This window comes from Coloeus monedula, assembly GCF_965178545.1.
Source record: "Coloeus monedula genome assembly, chromosome: 8".
NCBI lineage: Eukaryota > Metazoa > Chordata > Aves > Passeriformes > Corvidae > Coloeus > Coloeus monedula.
The window spans coordinates 1,468,295-1,484,303 of NC_138788.1; the positions used below are offsets into that span (position 1 = coordinate 1,468,295).

The following is a 16,009-nucleotide window of genomic DNA, read 5'->3' on the forward strand; positions in this document are numbered from 1 at the left end:
AATTTATTTGTATTTTCAACACCTTGTGCTCTTGTCCTCCGTAGGGAATACCCCGTGAAGCTTTCCAGGTGAACTCATCGCTGTAGGGTCAGATCCCGTGGGTCTGGTGAGGTGCTGGGGGATTGCAGGGTTCCCTCTGGCACATTTACCTGTCACTAGGACAGAGTGCTTGGGGACAGCTCCGTCCCCTTCCCATGTTCCTTCCTGGTGGAAAAGGGATCTTGTTCTGCTGGAGAAGCTTTAGGTGTGACTGGGAATGGGAATAAAGGGGGTTTGGGGTTTGCTTTTGTGTTTCTGAGGATTAAGTGATCTGGATGGTTCCTCCTGGCCCTAAAAGGGAAGGAAATTCAAGAAGTCCCGATTCTCAGAGTTTCCTGGGTGTTGAACACACATGGAACTTCTTCTCATTGGAAGTTTTCAGGGATTATGGTAAGAAGAGCATGGGACTGTCCCATTTCTCATCCCTGGCAGTGTCCAAGGCCAGGTTGGACATTGGGGCTTGGAGTAGCCTGGTTCAGTGGAAGGTGTCCCTGCGCATAGAACTGGATGAGCTTTAAGGTCCTTCCAAGCCAAACCATCCTGGGATTCTGTGGCTGGGATTCACCCTGGATTTGGGGGTCAAACAGAGTTTTGGGTGCAGAACTTGAGCAGTTGTAGAGCAGGGATGGAAGTTTTCATCTCAGAACATCCTCCCTGAGGTCACCATTGGTGTAACTCCAGCCTGGAGGTGACCTCTGGTGTCTTTTTTTGGAGCATCCTCGTAAGAGATCTGGGTTTCCCTTGGAGGAAGGGTTGGACTGGGGCTGATTCCCAGCAGATCGTGGCCAGCGTTGTGGAGGTGAAGGAAGGACCAGTTCTGTGCCCGTTGGAACTGGTGATGGATATCTGATGGAAATCGAGGGGTGAGCTTCCATCAGGAGAATCCCGTGGTTAAAATGTAGAGAAATGAAACAGAGTCACAGAGAATCCACCTCTAAAATGCAGACTGGGATCAGGAAGGGTTCATTTCTCCAAGATCTTTCCGACCTCAAGACTGATTCTGGGTTCCTGCACCCTCTGCTACAATTGTAAGCAGCCTAATAACCATTTGGGCAATGGGAGCTGCTGGAATAGCCCATAGCCTATGGATAATACAGTGTTAGGAATTGGGGCTGGCATGGTTTAACCCTGTGCTGTCCATGGTTGTTTTGGGGTTGGAAAAGGGGATGGCAAATCCTGGTCCTGGAGTCAGAACGTGCTCGCTGAGAGCTCCAGGTGGGATTTACCCGTGTCCTGAAGGCCTCAGGTCCCTCCTTCCTTGCTTCCTATCGGGTGGAAATACTGAAAATATTCCAACTCACCATGGTTTCTTCCCATTTTAAAAAGGGGGACTTTTGAGGGGTCTGTGAAGAGACAGCAAAGGAAATCAAGTATTTTTGTGAAAATTCCTTTTTTTCCATAATTTCCTTGCAGTCATCTCTCGGAGGTGTGATGTGGGCTGGGACACAGCCCAGCTTTGCTGGGGGATGCTCCATATCCCTGGTTTTTCCCAGCAGGTGGGACGGGAGGGGTCAGGGCAGCATCTCCCCAAAGCCCTTGCCCGAGGCACTCAGGAGCACTTGGATCACTTTCCCGACTCCTTTGGTTTTCCAGCAGCACCAGATGTCCCCCAGATGTCTGGAATGAAACACGAGCTGCTGTCACCCTGCTGTGGCACACAGGAGCTCCCAGTTCATCCCCCAGTTCTCCCAGTGCATCCCAGTGCTCAGCTGGCTGCTGGGAGCTCACCCACACTCGGCACAGCTCGGTTTTCTCCCAAAAAGAGGGGGAAATTCCTCCCAAAGCCAAATATATTCTGAAACTCTGTGGATATCTTGGGATGATCCAAGTCTGTGGTTCTTCACCGGAAGTCATGGAAAACAGGGATCTTTGTGCTTCAGGTGCTCTCCTGCGTTCAGCCTGGATCTCGTGCTGCAAAAAAAAAGGCTTTATGAACTCAAAACATGTAGAAAATGGAAATAAGTGAGACAAATGAGGGGGTAATGGCTCCTTGCTGGAAAAACTTAGGATGCTTCTGGAGTGGGAAAGGAGATTCCTCACTCAGGGGAAGAGATGAGCTCTGCTCCTCCCATCCTGTGATTTCTGTCCCCTGGGAGGGATGGGAAATGGGAATAACGTGGCTGTTGCCAGCTCTAAGCCGCCGCTGTCCCAGGATTTTCCCTGGCTCTGTGGGATGGGATCCCATCGCCACTGGGGTCAGACTCCTGTGCTTGTAAATCCATTTGGGCATTTCCCAAATTCCTGCAGAGAAAGCCACACAAAGTAGAATTTGGAGTTTAAAAAAGCCCTGCTGAAGGAATTTTGGGATCATTGTGTCCTTGCCTGGTACGGAAAGGGTCAGCTGTGCCTCATGCCAAAAATCTGACCTAGATTACATTGCCCAGCCTTGCCCTGGTTTTCTTTTCAGGACTGATTTAAGAGATGCTCCCAAAAAAATCTGCTTTAAAGCCCAAAATAGATGGGAAAAGTCCAATATTTCTAAGTGGGGTCATTACAGGAGAGATTGATGGAGGTGTTGCTGCTGCAGGGTCAGTTCTTGATGTGCTTCATCCTTCAGAAATCTCAACTTTCACCATCTTCTGGATTCAGGATGGGATTTATTTTTCTCCTCACATTTTCTTCTTTCCAGTTGTCCGAAATCCTGGAATAAGTTGGAGGCAGTGGAAAGCTCCCATAAAATCTTCCTCCAAGCAAAGTTGGAATAGGCTCGTGCAGCTCCAGCCATGTCCATTTTAGCAGCAGAAAGTCTATTAAACAGTAGAAAATACTAATTTCTGCCCTTAGGGAGAAGAGATTTTGCATTTCTATTGTGAAATACAGGTTTTATCCCAATTTTCCAAGTTCTGTTGTCAAGGAGACAGTGGGAACCCAGGTGAGGGGCTCCAGGCAGCTTTGTTTTCCATTGGGGAAAGTTGTTATTGATGTTTAAAAAAATGGAGATTTTATCTTTTCCCGTTTTATACACAAAGTTCACCTGCTGCTTTAATAAATACATTTGGGGCAAACATTTGATCTTCTGGAAGTGTGATTCCTTTCCAGAATTCCTCGTTGGGCAGACTGGGAATAAAGACTGAGTTTGTATTGTGTGGGCTGATAAAACTCTGCCTTTTTTGTACCTTTTGGGGAGCTGATGAGAGAAATCAAGGGAAAAAGAGGAGATTTTCCAGCCCGAATCTGTGGGGATAAAACAGGGAATATGAACTGAGAGAGTGTTTAATTCCTCTGCCAAACTCAGGTGTCACCTGCACAGAGCCCTCTAACTGGAAGCGACTGGTGAATTTGGGGGTTTAAACTGGGAAAATGACCTGTTCCAGTGAAAGTCTGTAGAGGATGGATAAATGCAATGCTTTCCATGATTTCCCTTCCAGTGATGATTTGAAGTGCATTTGCATACAGAGATGTAAAGTCTCCTCTTTGGTCTAGATCACAAAAAGAAAATACATTTCACAGCAGGTGGCTGGCTGGAAAAGTGGCTGAATATATTGAATTAATGTGCATTTTTTTATTCCTCATGATGGATTCTGGATGGATTCTGGGATCCTCGTGGCAATGCAAATACCTGGGGTGAATAAGCATGCAAAATGTGGAGGAAATGAAGGAACAGAAATGAAACAAATCTGCTGATTTAAGTTGTTTACTTCCAGTTTCATTTTGGCGAGGAATTGATTCCCATTCTAATAACTGTGGAACAGACCTGTGGATTTAGGGAGGGCAACTGGATTCCCATTCTTCCATCACGAGGAAGAAAACCAAATCAGAGCTATTTGGGGAAGGATTGAAGAGCAGCTCTTTTCTTGCATTTCAGTGAAATTTAGTTAAACCCCCGCGGACTGGAGCTGCTGGTGACTGGAGCAAGGTTTTGTGGTGCGGTGCTGTCCTGGCGTTCTGGTTCTGCTTGGATTTCCTCAAAGTTCCTGTGTGTTAATGTCCAAAGGAGGCTGCTAATGTCGTGGAATTATAGAGATTTCAATCCTACAGAAGCTTCAAATTCCACGTATGTGACTGGCCCAGGGCACACAAACCTTTTCAATTTATGTTTAAACTGTATTTTTATTTTTGCTGAATTTTACTGTTTGCTAATTTTTACTCAGGGTGACTGATGAATTAATTCCACTCTGTTGCCTGGAGATCCTTTTTCTAATTACTGATTCTCAGCTAATTCTCCACATTTCGCAGTCATTATCTGTGAATCTGGTATTATTTGAATTCCCAGGCAAAGCTTTGTGGGGTTTTACCCCAATTTGTGGCTTGATCTGTGGCCTAATACCACTATTGCCTTTTACCCAGTTAGTTTGTTCTCTCTTATCTCTCCTGGGAATAAATCCTGAGGTTTTTCCATATCAGTTCTTCTTGTTTTCCTGGAAAATCTTGTTGCTGAAGCTCCTCTCCCATTTCTCCTGACCCCATGCTGCTCTCACCCTCTGTCATCTCTCTGCTCTCTTAATCCTTGAACTCTGAGTTCTCCCTCTTGATCTTTGAGGTTGGTCTTGACCTTTTGCCTTCTTCATCTCCATCTGCATCTCTGAACTTCCCAGCTTTTCCAGCATCCTCTCCTTCCCAAATTCCTGTTTCTTCTCAGAAGATGGTCCTTAAAAAAGAGAAGAGTTTGAAACACAACAAATCCTCAGCCATACGGGCCAGCTCCTGCTCTCCAGCCAGTCCCAAGGGCATTCCAGGAATGGTAGAAGGAAAGGGCTGGCGGCTCCTTCCATCTGTGCACCTTCCCTTTGGAAAGCAGGAGCCTGGGCCAGCATTTGCCAAGCACAGTCCCTTACCCTCCTTGTTGCCTTTTAGGTATCCCTGCAAACTGCGCTCTGCAGGAGCTGGGTTGAAGTCCAGTGGAATATAAAGGGGATAAAACCCCAGTCAAAAGCCGTGTTTTCCACAGCTAGAGGAAGGTTGATCCCTAGTTCATGTCCTTTTCCTTGGTGCCACTGGGTTTAGGGCGCTTCTGAGATGAGCCCTGCTCGTTTAATGTCAAACCTAATAAATCCTGTTTGACAGCTCACAGAAGTCACAACGCTCCTGTTTCTCCACTGTCCATTGGCACGAGGAGAGTTTTGTTCAGGTTGGGTGTTCTGGTGTAAAGACCTTGACTCAGGTGGTGTCAAAGGAAACCAAATTGCTCAGCTGCGTGCTCTGGGTCGTGGAAATGCCAGAGATGTGGAGCTGCTGCTTCTTTCCAGGAGAGAAGTCAAGCTTCAGGAAGCTCCTGAATTATCCCAACAGTAGGGTCTTGTTTACAGCTCAATGCAAAAGACCTGAATTCCTGGTGGAAATTCAGCCTGGGTTTCAGGACCAGCAGTTTTACCTGAGGAGTTGTCAGAGCTTTGGTCAGAGTTGGAAGAATCACCGTTTGGAGATGGCCTTTTGCTCTAAACTGGAATGTGATGAGTTTCTCTCTTCCACAGTTTCCACTTGTATAACTTTATTCCCATCTCCTGTCTTGTCCCAGGAGCTCAGCTGTGGGTCCAGCTCAGTTTGTGGAGGATTTTTTGCTTTTGGGACACTGAAATGGGGAGGAGGTTTTGAGAAAAAGGAAGAGCAGGAGGGTGCCAGCCCCATCTCCTTCCCTCCTGCTGCCTCTCAGCACAGCACAGGGAAATGCAGATACAGGGAACAGCAGTGCCAAACCCCCAAAGAAACAACCAGAAATTAAAGCAATCATTTAACCAAAGAACTTCAAATTAGGAACATTTCTCACATCTTTACATTTCAGGACCAGCAGGGTCCTGTTGTTTATCCCCTCTGGTTTCTCCATTTTAGTGTGCATCCCGTGGATTAGGTGCAGGCTGTACTTGCTTTTGCTTCAATGAAATAATTGTTGAATATCCTTTTTTGACTGTCTCCATACATCCTCTTAGACTCCTTTTCCCTGGAGCAATCCCCGAGTCCTCAGAAGCACAGATTATATCTTGATATAATGCAGATTATATCTTGATACAACCTCAGTGGAGGACAGATGAACTCATTGTGGGGAGTCATCTCTTAAATCTTAGTTTGGTTTCAAGCAGTTACTCTCAGAGTAAGGAGTTGGATCAATAAGCCTCGTGTGTCCCAGCTGTAGTCAACCCTAGAATTCCATGATTTGTGTTATTCCAGAAGCTGGGCTGCATCCTCGCACAAACAGCCCCTTTAGGTGCATTAAGAGCCTTGCTCAGGGATGGTTTTGCAGGAATTGGAATCAACCCAAAAAGTGCAGAAGGCCCCACAGTTGGAGAAGACAGCCCGAGGGTCCAGCTCCTTCCCAGGAGTGTTTTCCTCAGCGCTGTCGCAGCCCCTTAAGGAGCCACAGTGCACCAGTGCAGAGGAAATGTTTCCCAAAAGGATTTGACAGGGAGACAGGCTCCTGGCACTGTCACAGCACAGCTTTTGCTCTAAAATGCACACTCAGGGTGCTGGTGGGAGTTCAAAGGGTTGGATCTTTAAGGAGGAAGAGTAACTTTGTAATCCATCAGTTTGAAAAACAAAAAAATTGCTGCAGGACACTGCAGCTCAGTTAGAGCCAGCTGAGCGAGAATCACAGGATCATGGAATGGTTTGGGCTGGAAGGGACCTCAAAGCCCACCCAGTGCCACCCCTGCCATGGCAGGGACACCTCCCACTGTCCCAGGCTGCTCCAAGCCCCAGTGTCCAGCCTGGCCTTGGACACTGCCAGGGATCCAGGGGCAGCCCCAGCTTCTCTGGGAATTCCATCCCAGCCCTTCCCCATCCGCCCAGGGAACAATTCCTTCCCAATATCCCATCTATCCCTGCCCTCTGGCAGTGGGAAGCCATATTCCCCTTGTCCTGGCACATCTGGCTCCTGGAAACAGTCTCTCTCCTTTCTTGTAGCTCCTTCAGGTACTGGAAGGCTACAATTAGGTCCCCTTCCTCATCTCCTTTCCCAATTTTGTGCTCCATAATTATTGTGGAATTAAGGGCATGAGTTAACCCTCTATACTCCTCAGCCCTCCATCTTCCTCATATTTTAATTTCCCACTTGTTGCCCTCTAGTTAAGCTGCTGCTTGGGCATTGAGATGGCTTGAGTGTCAAAAATTAGGGATAAATGAGGAGAGGACCACAAAAAGATAATCCTCCCCTTTGGCTGTTTCAAGGAGCAGCTTGTTTAGATAATCCCTGGGAGTGGGACACACTGTAAAACCAGGGAAACAAATCTGTGTGATTCTTAAGGAATTCAGTACAGGAGACTGATATTTACCTGCTTGGTTTCGCAGCATTTTCAGCAAATAAATATATTTTTCCATTTTATTTTGTTAAATAAAACATGTCTGTTGTCATTTTAGACCTGAAAGATGTTTAAGGCAGCAAATGCAGAACAGGAAAAATAAATCTTCTAAAAGCTGTTTCTGTTTGGAGTTCTGCAGACAGTTCTGCGAATATTTTTTTAAAGCAGCAGCAAAATGACATATTTAGGTTATTTTTATTTTAAATACACCCTGGATGCAGCGGGTGGGACATGGAGAACTGTCCTCAACCCCATGTTGCCGTCACTGGTTTGTGTGGTGCAAACCCAGCTCCAGGGAGTCAAACTCCTCGTTTCAAAGCCACCTTTGTGCCTCTGCTCCCCTGAGGGGACCTTTGGCGCCGTGGGTCACAGAGCATTCCAAACGCCCCTTTTCCCACCTTTTCCCAAACATTCTCAGCATAAACAGCACTCCGAGGCATCCAGGTGGAGGAAAAAGGAGGTTTTCTGAACTTTGATGGATGCGTTGGTCTCCAGAGTGGAGGTTTCTCAGGGAGGCCTAGTCCAGCTCAGACATCTCGTTTCAGTCAAGGTTTCCCCACAAGGCCTGGTTGGCTCTCAAACACCTCATTTTTAGTCAGGGTTTCTGTGGGAGGTCTAATTGAGGTTTCTCTGTAAGGCCTGGTCGAAGTTTCTCCATGAGGCCTGGGCAGGCTCTCAGACATCTCAATTTTAGTTAAGGTTTCTCTATGAGGCCGAATTGAGGTTTTTCCTTGAGCCCTGCTCAAGGTTTCTTCACAAGACCTGGTCATCTCTCAAACATCTCATTTTTAGTCAAGGTTTCTCCACAAGACCTGGTCAGCTCTCAAACATCTCATTTTTAGTCAAGGTTTCTCCACAAGACCTGGTCAGCTCTCAAACATCTCATTTTTACTCAAGGTTTCTCCAGGAGGCCTGGTTGGGCTCGCAGACATCTCGATTTTAGTCAAGGTTTCTCCACGAGGCCTGGTCAAGGTTTCTTCATGAGGTCTGGGCAGGCTCTCAGACATCTCCTTTTTGGTGGTATTTGGGAGCAGAAGCTCCAGTTGAAGTTTGTGGCTGATCAACCATGCTCAGTGGGCCAAAGTCCTTCACCCAGACGTGAAGATTTGAAGTTACAAAGGTGACTTTTTTTGTGTGGTGGGTGAGATGTGCCCTGGTGTGCTGGGGACAAAGAAATTATTCACACAGTTAACTTTACTGAGGGGGATAGAATGGGGTGGACAGTGAAATATGGTCTGTACATTGCTTTGGGTCCTGGATTTGAGGGAGATTTTGGTCTCAGGGAGCACAGGGACTCAAAACAGGAGGTTATTGACAAAATTTGGTGCTATTGGGCCCCATTGTTTCTAATTTTGTCTGTTTTCAATACAAGTTGGTCTCATAAAAATCCAGTCACTCCTGAAGAGAGCTTGCACTGGGTATTTCTCCACTCAAAGAAATGTCCATGTCCATGCATTGACGTTCTGCACAGGATGAGGGATTTCATAAAACAGGATGTTTGCCTTTTTTAGAGCATAATCTGACTCGATCACGAGATTGGTAGTTCTCCTGTGGGGTACCTGGAGCAGGTCATGGAGACCTATCCATGTCTTAACCTCTCCCACCTGCTGAGTGGGCATTTCCCCCTGCCAGCTGCTGGGATTTTTTTGTTGTTTTAAGTAAAATTGACAGTAGAAGAAAGGGGAAAGAAGCCCCTGATATTTTTATAGAAGCTACTCTTACTGGACAAACAGGGATCTCCATGGGAGGCACTTGATGGAGGACTTCAAAGGGAGGAAGAGCTTTGCTTTTGTTCATTTAGGCTGGAAATGCTATTTTATGAAAGATTCCAGCTTCTCCGTATGCTGAGGGACAGGACAAGGGGAAACGGCCTCAGGCTGGGCCAGGGGAGGCTCAGCTTGGACAGCAGCAGGAATTTCCCCATGGAAAGGGTGCTCAGGCCTTGGCAGGGGCTGCCCAGGGAGCTTTGGAGTGCCCATGCCTGGAGGTGTCCAAGGAAGGGCTGGAGGTGGCACTCAGTGCTCTGGGCTGGGGACAAGGTGGGCATCGGGCACAGGGCGGACTGGATGATCTTGGAAGGCTTTTCCAGCCTCAGGAATCCTGGGATTCTGTGAACTTTTGCCAAAAGGCTTCTTCAGAGAACTTTATGTGATGGTACCAGAGGTACCTGAGGAGGTATCGCTGCCTCTTGTATGGGGCTAAAAGCAAGAGCCTTGTCTTTATTTCCACTTCGGCATGCCCTGAGCAAGCCCTCGGGCACTTTGCCTGCCCAGCACGGTGCTCTGAGACTGAACTGACAGCAAGAATTCCATTAGAAGGGCGGACCTCAGGATGAGCTGATTTGTGTTAGAAAACAAGGATTTAAGGGCAGGAGCATTGCTAGAGGGTGGGGAAGGATGGGTTGATTCAAGCACGAAGCATTTCGGGTGGAATTAGCTGAGAAAGAAATGGCTTGGAATACATAAACATGAGGATGTGGGTGGCAGGGAGGGCATGGAAAGAGGCACCAGTGAGGAGCAGGTCAAGCGAAGTGAGAGCTCTGAGTGATGGGGCACTCAAGGAAGGACTAGAGGAATGTGATTGGAATGAAGAAGGACTTGGCTGAGATGAGAGTTTAGTTTAAAAAAGAGGAGACAAAATATGCTGAAGTGGGAGGCAGCTTTGTGTGCTTTGAAGCTCGAATTGGTGCTCCTTCCATTCCTGTGGCAAAGTTCTGGGTGGGAAGTTCGGGAAGACTCATGCATGGGAATGGTTAGGATTCATGGGTGGGAAGTTTGAGAGGACACATGGGTTGGGAAGAGCCCTGTGTGGGAATGACTGGGAAGAGCTAGGGGTGGGAATGGCTGGGTGGAATTTATGGGTTGGACACTGAGGGAACTTGTGGGTGGGAATCGGATACAGCAGCAGGACTGAGACTCAGTTCTGCAGTGGCTGGTGCTGGTGGTAGCTGGTGAGCAAGACCAAGAAATGGGCTTTTAAGAAGCAGGTTTATCATGTTAAACTGCCCAGAAATACTATTAAAGGTAAATAAGAAAAATAAAATACCGTTAAATGAATGGTATTTTAATGGTATTTTAAATAAAAACACCATTATTGTATTTAATGAATATGGATTACCTGTAGTCAATTTGGAAGTCCTTAACCCAGTATTTTCATTAATTAGATTTTTGGGTGCCTACAAGATTCCATTTGAAGGGATCTGATCCCAGCATCTTCTAAAATCAGGCCCTTCCAAGGAATCTCACCCTGGATGGTCAAAAATGTGCACCTTAAATCTGCTCTCCAGAAAAACACCCCACAAAAGCAATAAAAATCTGCAAGTTTGTGTCCAGGTCTCCTCCGGGCTTTTTACTTTTTCTCCTTCTTCCCACTCTGGCACATGAAAATAGGGAAAGCTGCGAGTTTTAGATCCTTGGAGTCCTGTCAGGGTCACAGCAACCCACAAAATGTTGTTCCTGAGCCACATCCTCCAGTCCCTTTCCTCAAGAGTGACACGGTGTAATATTCAGGATTTGAGATTCTGATGGAGAACTTTAATTTTTTTAATGTATCAATGTCCTGGGGAGTGTGGAAAGTATTAATGACTGCTTTGACTTTGTGATTTTATTTGCCCAGAATTTGTTTAGGATGGTGGAAGCACCCACTCCCTTAACTCTGGATTTTCAGGACCTTCCCTCAATAATTCTGTCCTAGAGCTGCCAGAGATACCTTCTGGTTTTTTAGGATACTTCCTTTTCCTTAATATCCTCATTTGCCAAATGCTCCCAAACCACAGAGTTGTTTTTCCCAGTGACTTTACATGAGGTTTTGCCTGTTTATTTTCTTGGGAATTCTGTTATCAGTCTGTAAATGGCACCAAAAAGATAAATGTGTAAAGATAAATAAATAAAGGAAACGTCTCAAGCTTAACCAAATTTGAGGATTTGGCTCAATTCCCAATTAATTGTTTTAGCTCCAATCCTTGCTGGCTTATACATACTTTGGGATTAGAAGATCTGCTGGTGAGTGCAGGGCATTTTTGGGGTGATTTTGTCCCAAATTTGGGCTGGGATAGAGCAGACCTGATGCCTCTAGCTCTCCTGGGCACAGTTGAAAAATCCAACAGACATTTATCCCATGGGAGATGCAGGGGAAGTTGGATGGGAAGCTCTTGGCATCCCCCCAGCCTGATGTTGGATGAATTTGCAGGGGCAGAGCATCTGGGATGAAAATTCCAAGGTTTGGGGGGTCTAAATATCAACTGAGAGTGTTAGTTTAGAAAATATTTGGGTTTCCTGGTGATGTGTAAGTGCACGTTGCCTTTGCTGGGGTGACACAAGGGATGAAGATATTTAAGAAGTTTGGATGCCAGCATTGTGACACGAATTTAGCAAGGACTATTCCACAAAATAAGGCAAAACAAAGATTAAACGGCTGTAATAACGGGAGAAGAGCAAAACTTATTTGTTGAATCTAGCAAAGCTGGAAAGCCACCAAAACCAGCACCAGAAAAAAGAAGAAAAAGAAAATTTTAACACCAGACTTCTTAGTGCAGTTTAGTTCGTGTAGCATATTCCCTGTTGGAAATTCCTCTGTCTCGTTGACGTGCTAAAAATAGATTTCGGCTGTGAGGATAATTCATCTGGGCACAAGCTGGCACCAGCACAGCCAGAAGAAAAATGGGCAAGCCACAAACGCTTCCAGTTTAATTATTGTATTCCTCGCCACAGGACAACCTTCAAGTCACAGCCAATGTCAGCCTGGGATAAAATGGGTCCAGGGTGATGTTCTTGCAAAGCTGCCAAAACATGGGCTGGAGAACAGGCTCTGCTTTTATTTGTTCATCTTCATTTGGGTTTTTTTCCCTCTTGCAGACTCACTACGAGAGTGGAGAGTACATTATCCGCCAAGGGGCTCGAGGGGACACCTTCTTCATAATCAGCAAAGGAAAGGTGAGTTCACACCCTCCCAGGGCAAGGGGCTCCCCAAACCCCGCTCCAGCCTCTCCCCCTCCCCTCCTGAGGCACAAATGTGGCAGCACTTGACATTTAATTAAACTCCTTGGCTGGGTCAGGAGGGAAGAGTGGCCTGAAGGGCTGGAAGTGCAATCCCCTGCTGGTTTGCACATGCGCTCCCAAGGAACACTTTGGGGCAGAAACTGTTGTTGAGTCTCTGGCTAAATGACCGCAAAAACCTCATTTTTTTTTTAAGTACACCCTCAATACTCCATGATTTCTTTGCTAAGCATCCCTCTTCCAAGGCTGGCTTCCAGGCTTCATTCCCATGGCTCTCTCTTCCCCACTTCTCCTAATTCAGTAACAGGAAGGCAGGGATGTCTGGGCTCTCTCCATGGGGAAAAATAAAGGTCTAAATTTCTCTTCCACTGCTCATAGGGAAAATATTTTTGACCTCTTTTCCCATAAAATCCTGATGGGATTTTATAGACCAAGCTTTTTCCTTCCATTCAACAATTATTTCTAATTTTTTTAGTCTGCCTAATACACTCAAGAGACACCTGGCTTCCTTCCACATAGCAGGATGGAGATTTTGGAGGGAATGCACAGTGATTTCCAGCTGCCAACTTGTTTCCCACCATCATCTTCCACTTTCTGGGAGCCAGTCTTCGTTGGAAGGGAAAACATGGTCTTTTTCAGATTGATAAAAATTGCATGGAGAAGTTTTTGAAATGAACTTAATCGCAGCCTGCAGAAATCCAAGTTCGTTGGTTTGGTGCCCTTTCACTTCCCTTCACTCAGAAATAATATTCCCTCTTTTCCCACAGTATGGACAATCTGCCTCCCATGTCAAATGTTTGGAGCCGTGTTGGCCAGGGAGGCTTTTGCCCCACTTGGTCAGGTGGATCCCATCCCTTCCCAGAAGCCACAGAATCCTGGAATGGTTTGGGTGGGAAGGGACCTCAAAGCCCATCCAGTCCCACACAAGGACACCTCCCACTGTCCCAGGCTGCTCCAAGCCCCAGTGTCCAGCCTGGCCTTGGGCACTGCCAGGGATCCAGGGGCAGCCCCAGCTGCTCTGGGCACCCTGTGCCAGGGCCTGCCCACCCTGCCAGGGAACAATTCCTTCCCAATATCCCATCCAGCCCTGCCCTCTGGCACTGGGAAGCCATTCCCTGGCTCCTGTCCCTCCATCCCTTGTCCCCAGTCCCTCTCCAGCTCTCCTGGAGCCCCTTTAGGCCCTGCAAGGGGCTCTGAGCTCTCCCTGGAGCCTTCTCTTCTCCAGGTGAGCAGCCCCAGCTCTCCCAGCCTGGCTCCAGAAGGGCTCCAGCCCTGGGAGCATCTCCATGGCCTCCTCTGGGCTCATTCCAACATGTCTTCAATCCCCAAAGAAATGTGAAAAGGAAATCCCAGTTGCTGAGCTGCAGCCCTTACCCCTCACCCAGAGGATGGAGAAGACCTCCCATGGCCTTGGCTGTTGCTGCAGAGCCCTGGATTCCTCCTGGAGCAGCTCCCTGGCTTTGTCCCTGGCCTCTGCTCCTTTATCTTGCTGTGACAGCTGCTGGCCAGAAAAAGGGAGCTAAAATAAAACAAGGCACGGGCACTTGCTGAGAAATTCCCAGACTCTCAGCTGGAGCCTGATGGCTTGACAGAAATTCCCACAGGGATAGTTAAATCCTGCCCAGTTTTCTCTTCCGAGCTTATTGCTTTGGGAAAGAGACACCGGTGGCTGATGGATGCAAGGGGTTGGAGAGGGTTTCATTTTAATGCCTGATTTAGGACATTGGGTGGATGTAATAATTAATCCATGCTAAGGATGCAGCCCGGGATAGAGCCTCAGCAGTGAAACATGGAATAAATACCAATGAAATACAGGATTTTAGAATCCCTGTGTGCTGCCTGGCAGCTTCTGAAGCTGGAGCCCATCACCCCCCATGTCCTGTGGTAAAACTTGACCCAGGCAGCTCAGTAAGCCAGGAAAATGCTGGCAGCAGCTCCTGTTCCTGGGATCACAGCTGCAGTGTCTGCAGTCAGCCTGAGCAGCAGCAGGGAGAGCTCCTTAGGGAATCTCTGCCTTGCCTGTCACGTCAGAGTGTCTGGAGTGACAGAATCACGGAATGATCTGGCTTGGGAGGGACCTTAAAGCCCATCCAGTGCCACCCCTGCCATGGGCAGGGACACCTTCCACTGTCCCAGGCTGCTCCAAGCCCCAGTGTCCAGCCTGGCCTTGGGCACTGCCAGGGATCCAGGGGCAGCCCCAGCTGCTCTGGGCACCCTGTGCCAGGGACTGCCCACCCTGCCAGGGAACAATTCCTTCCCAATCTCCCATTCTGCCCTCTGGCACTGGGAAGCCATTCCCTGTGTCCTGGCACTCCAGGCCTTTCTCCAAAGTCCCTCTCCAACTCTCTTGTACCTTTAGGCACTGGAATTCTGCTCTAATGTCTCCCTAAAGCCTTCTCTTCTCCAGGCTGATGTGAGCAGAGATTATTTTTTACATTTCTGAGCCCATCACTCCTCTCAGAAAGACTTCTGCTCTGTTTTCTCCCAGTCCACCCTCCACTGATAATTCTTTCAGGACCAAGATCCTTTTCCCCTTGTTCCCTGTCAGCTCCATCCACCCCACTTGACCCCACTCCTGAGCTCGTTTAGTTTATTTATTTTAACGTGTTTCCCCAAGTCCCAGCAAGCAGAAATCAAAGTGAGTTCCAAACATGCTGTGGGCAGGAATGTGTGGAATAATAATGGATGGAAATGGCTCATTCCCTTCTGCTTGGGAAGTGCTGCTGCTCCATCCCCTGCCTTTATCCAGAGGCAGCGTGGGCCTTGCTGGGCTGTTTTCCATCCTTTTCCCTTTAGGATCCACAGTGTGGCACCAACTGAATGCAGGTTCCCCACGGGAGCCTGGCTCAGAGCTTTGAACCTGGTGGAAGTCACACTGCCCTAATCCCTGAACGCTCTTTGCTTGGGATCAGTGGAAGTCGTGGAAAAAGGGCTGAAATCTGCATTGAAATTCCCTTTGTTTGTCCAGGGGCGTTCCTGGCTCATCCATCCCACACTCCGTGCCCTTCCATGAGGCAGTGCCGGTGTTCAGTGCCCTGTGCTGATCATTAATGACTCAGACCCGCTGGTTCTGCCACCCCTTAAAGAGCTGGGACAAGGTGCAGGCCACAAGTGGAAATTTAACCGAGAAACTGCACCGGGGTAGCACTGAATCCAAAAGGATGTGCCTGACATCCCACATTTTGCGTTGGGAGTTTCCATGTGCAAAAGCTCTGATTAAAAAGATGGAAAGATTGGATTTCTGCTCCAGCTGGAGTTGTCCCCTCCCTGAATTGGAGAGAGAGCAGAGCCACCCTTTGTCCTGTGATGCCCCAAACTGCTTCACTTCAGCTGTGTCCAGATGGAGGTGATTTATGTTATTCCTGTCCCTCCAGGGAGATTGGGAATGCTGGGAATCATGTGGAACGGAGCTAACGGAAGCCTAGGCCATGTGTCTGACCAAGGCACAGCAAATTTTTGGGATTTCATTCTCCTGTGACTGTGCTTGTGCAGCCAACTCCACGTTTAGAGTTAAAAACATTCCCAAAAATCCAAAGCCGTGTGTTTTTGCCAGAGTAGTGGAAAACCACTGCTCATTTGCTTGGATGGGTGGTTGGCGATGCCGAGGGAAAAGTGCAGGACTCTGGGGAATTACGTGGTTCCCAGAGGAGCTTTTCCTGAGAGATCCAGGAGGTGACAAATTCCCCTCTGAACAAAGAGGTTTCAGTTGTTAATTCCAAGTTCCCTGAATCCCGTGGGGCTTTGGCT

General features: G+C 47.7%; 1 protein-coding gene across 2 annotated transcripts in view; it reads left to right on the plus strand.

Annotated features, from left to right (window-relative positions):
- Window positions 1-16,009, plus strand: part of PRKG1 (protein kinase cGMP-dependent 1) — a gene marked incomplete at both ends in the record, with an annotated part of 370,579 nt that overhangs the window by 265,096 nt on the left and 89,474 nt on the right. For both annotated transcript variants that reach the window (XM_082285730.1, XM_082285731.1), the window contains one exon: window positions 12,122-12,199. In XM_082285730.1, the coding sequence (XP_082141856.1) occupies window positions 12,122-12,199 (78 nt within the window). The remainder of the gene's footprint in view (window positions 1-12,121; window positions 12,200-16,009) is intronic.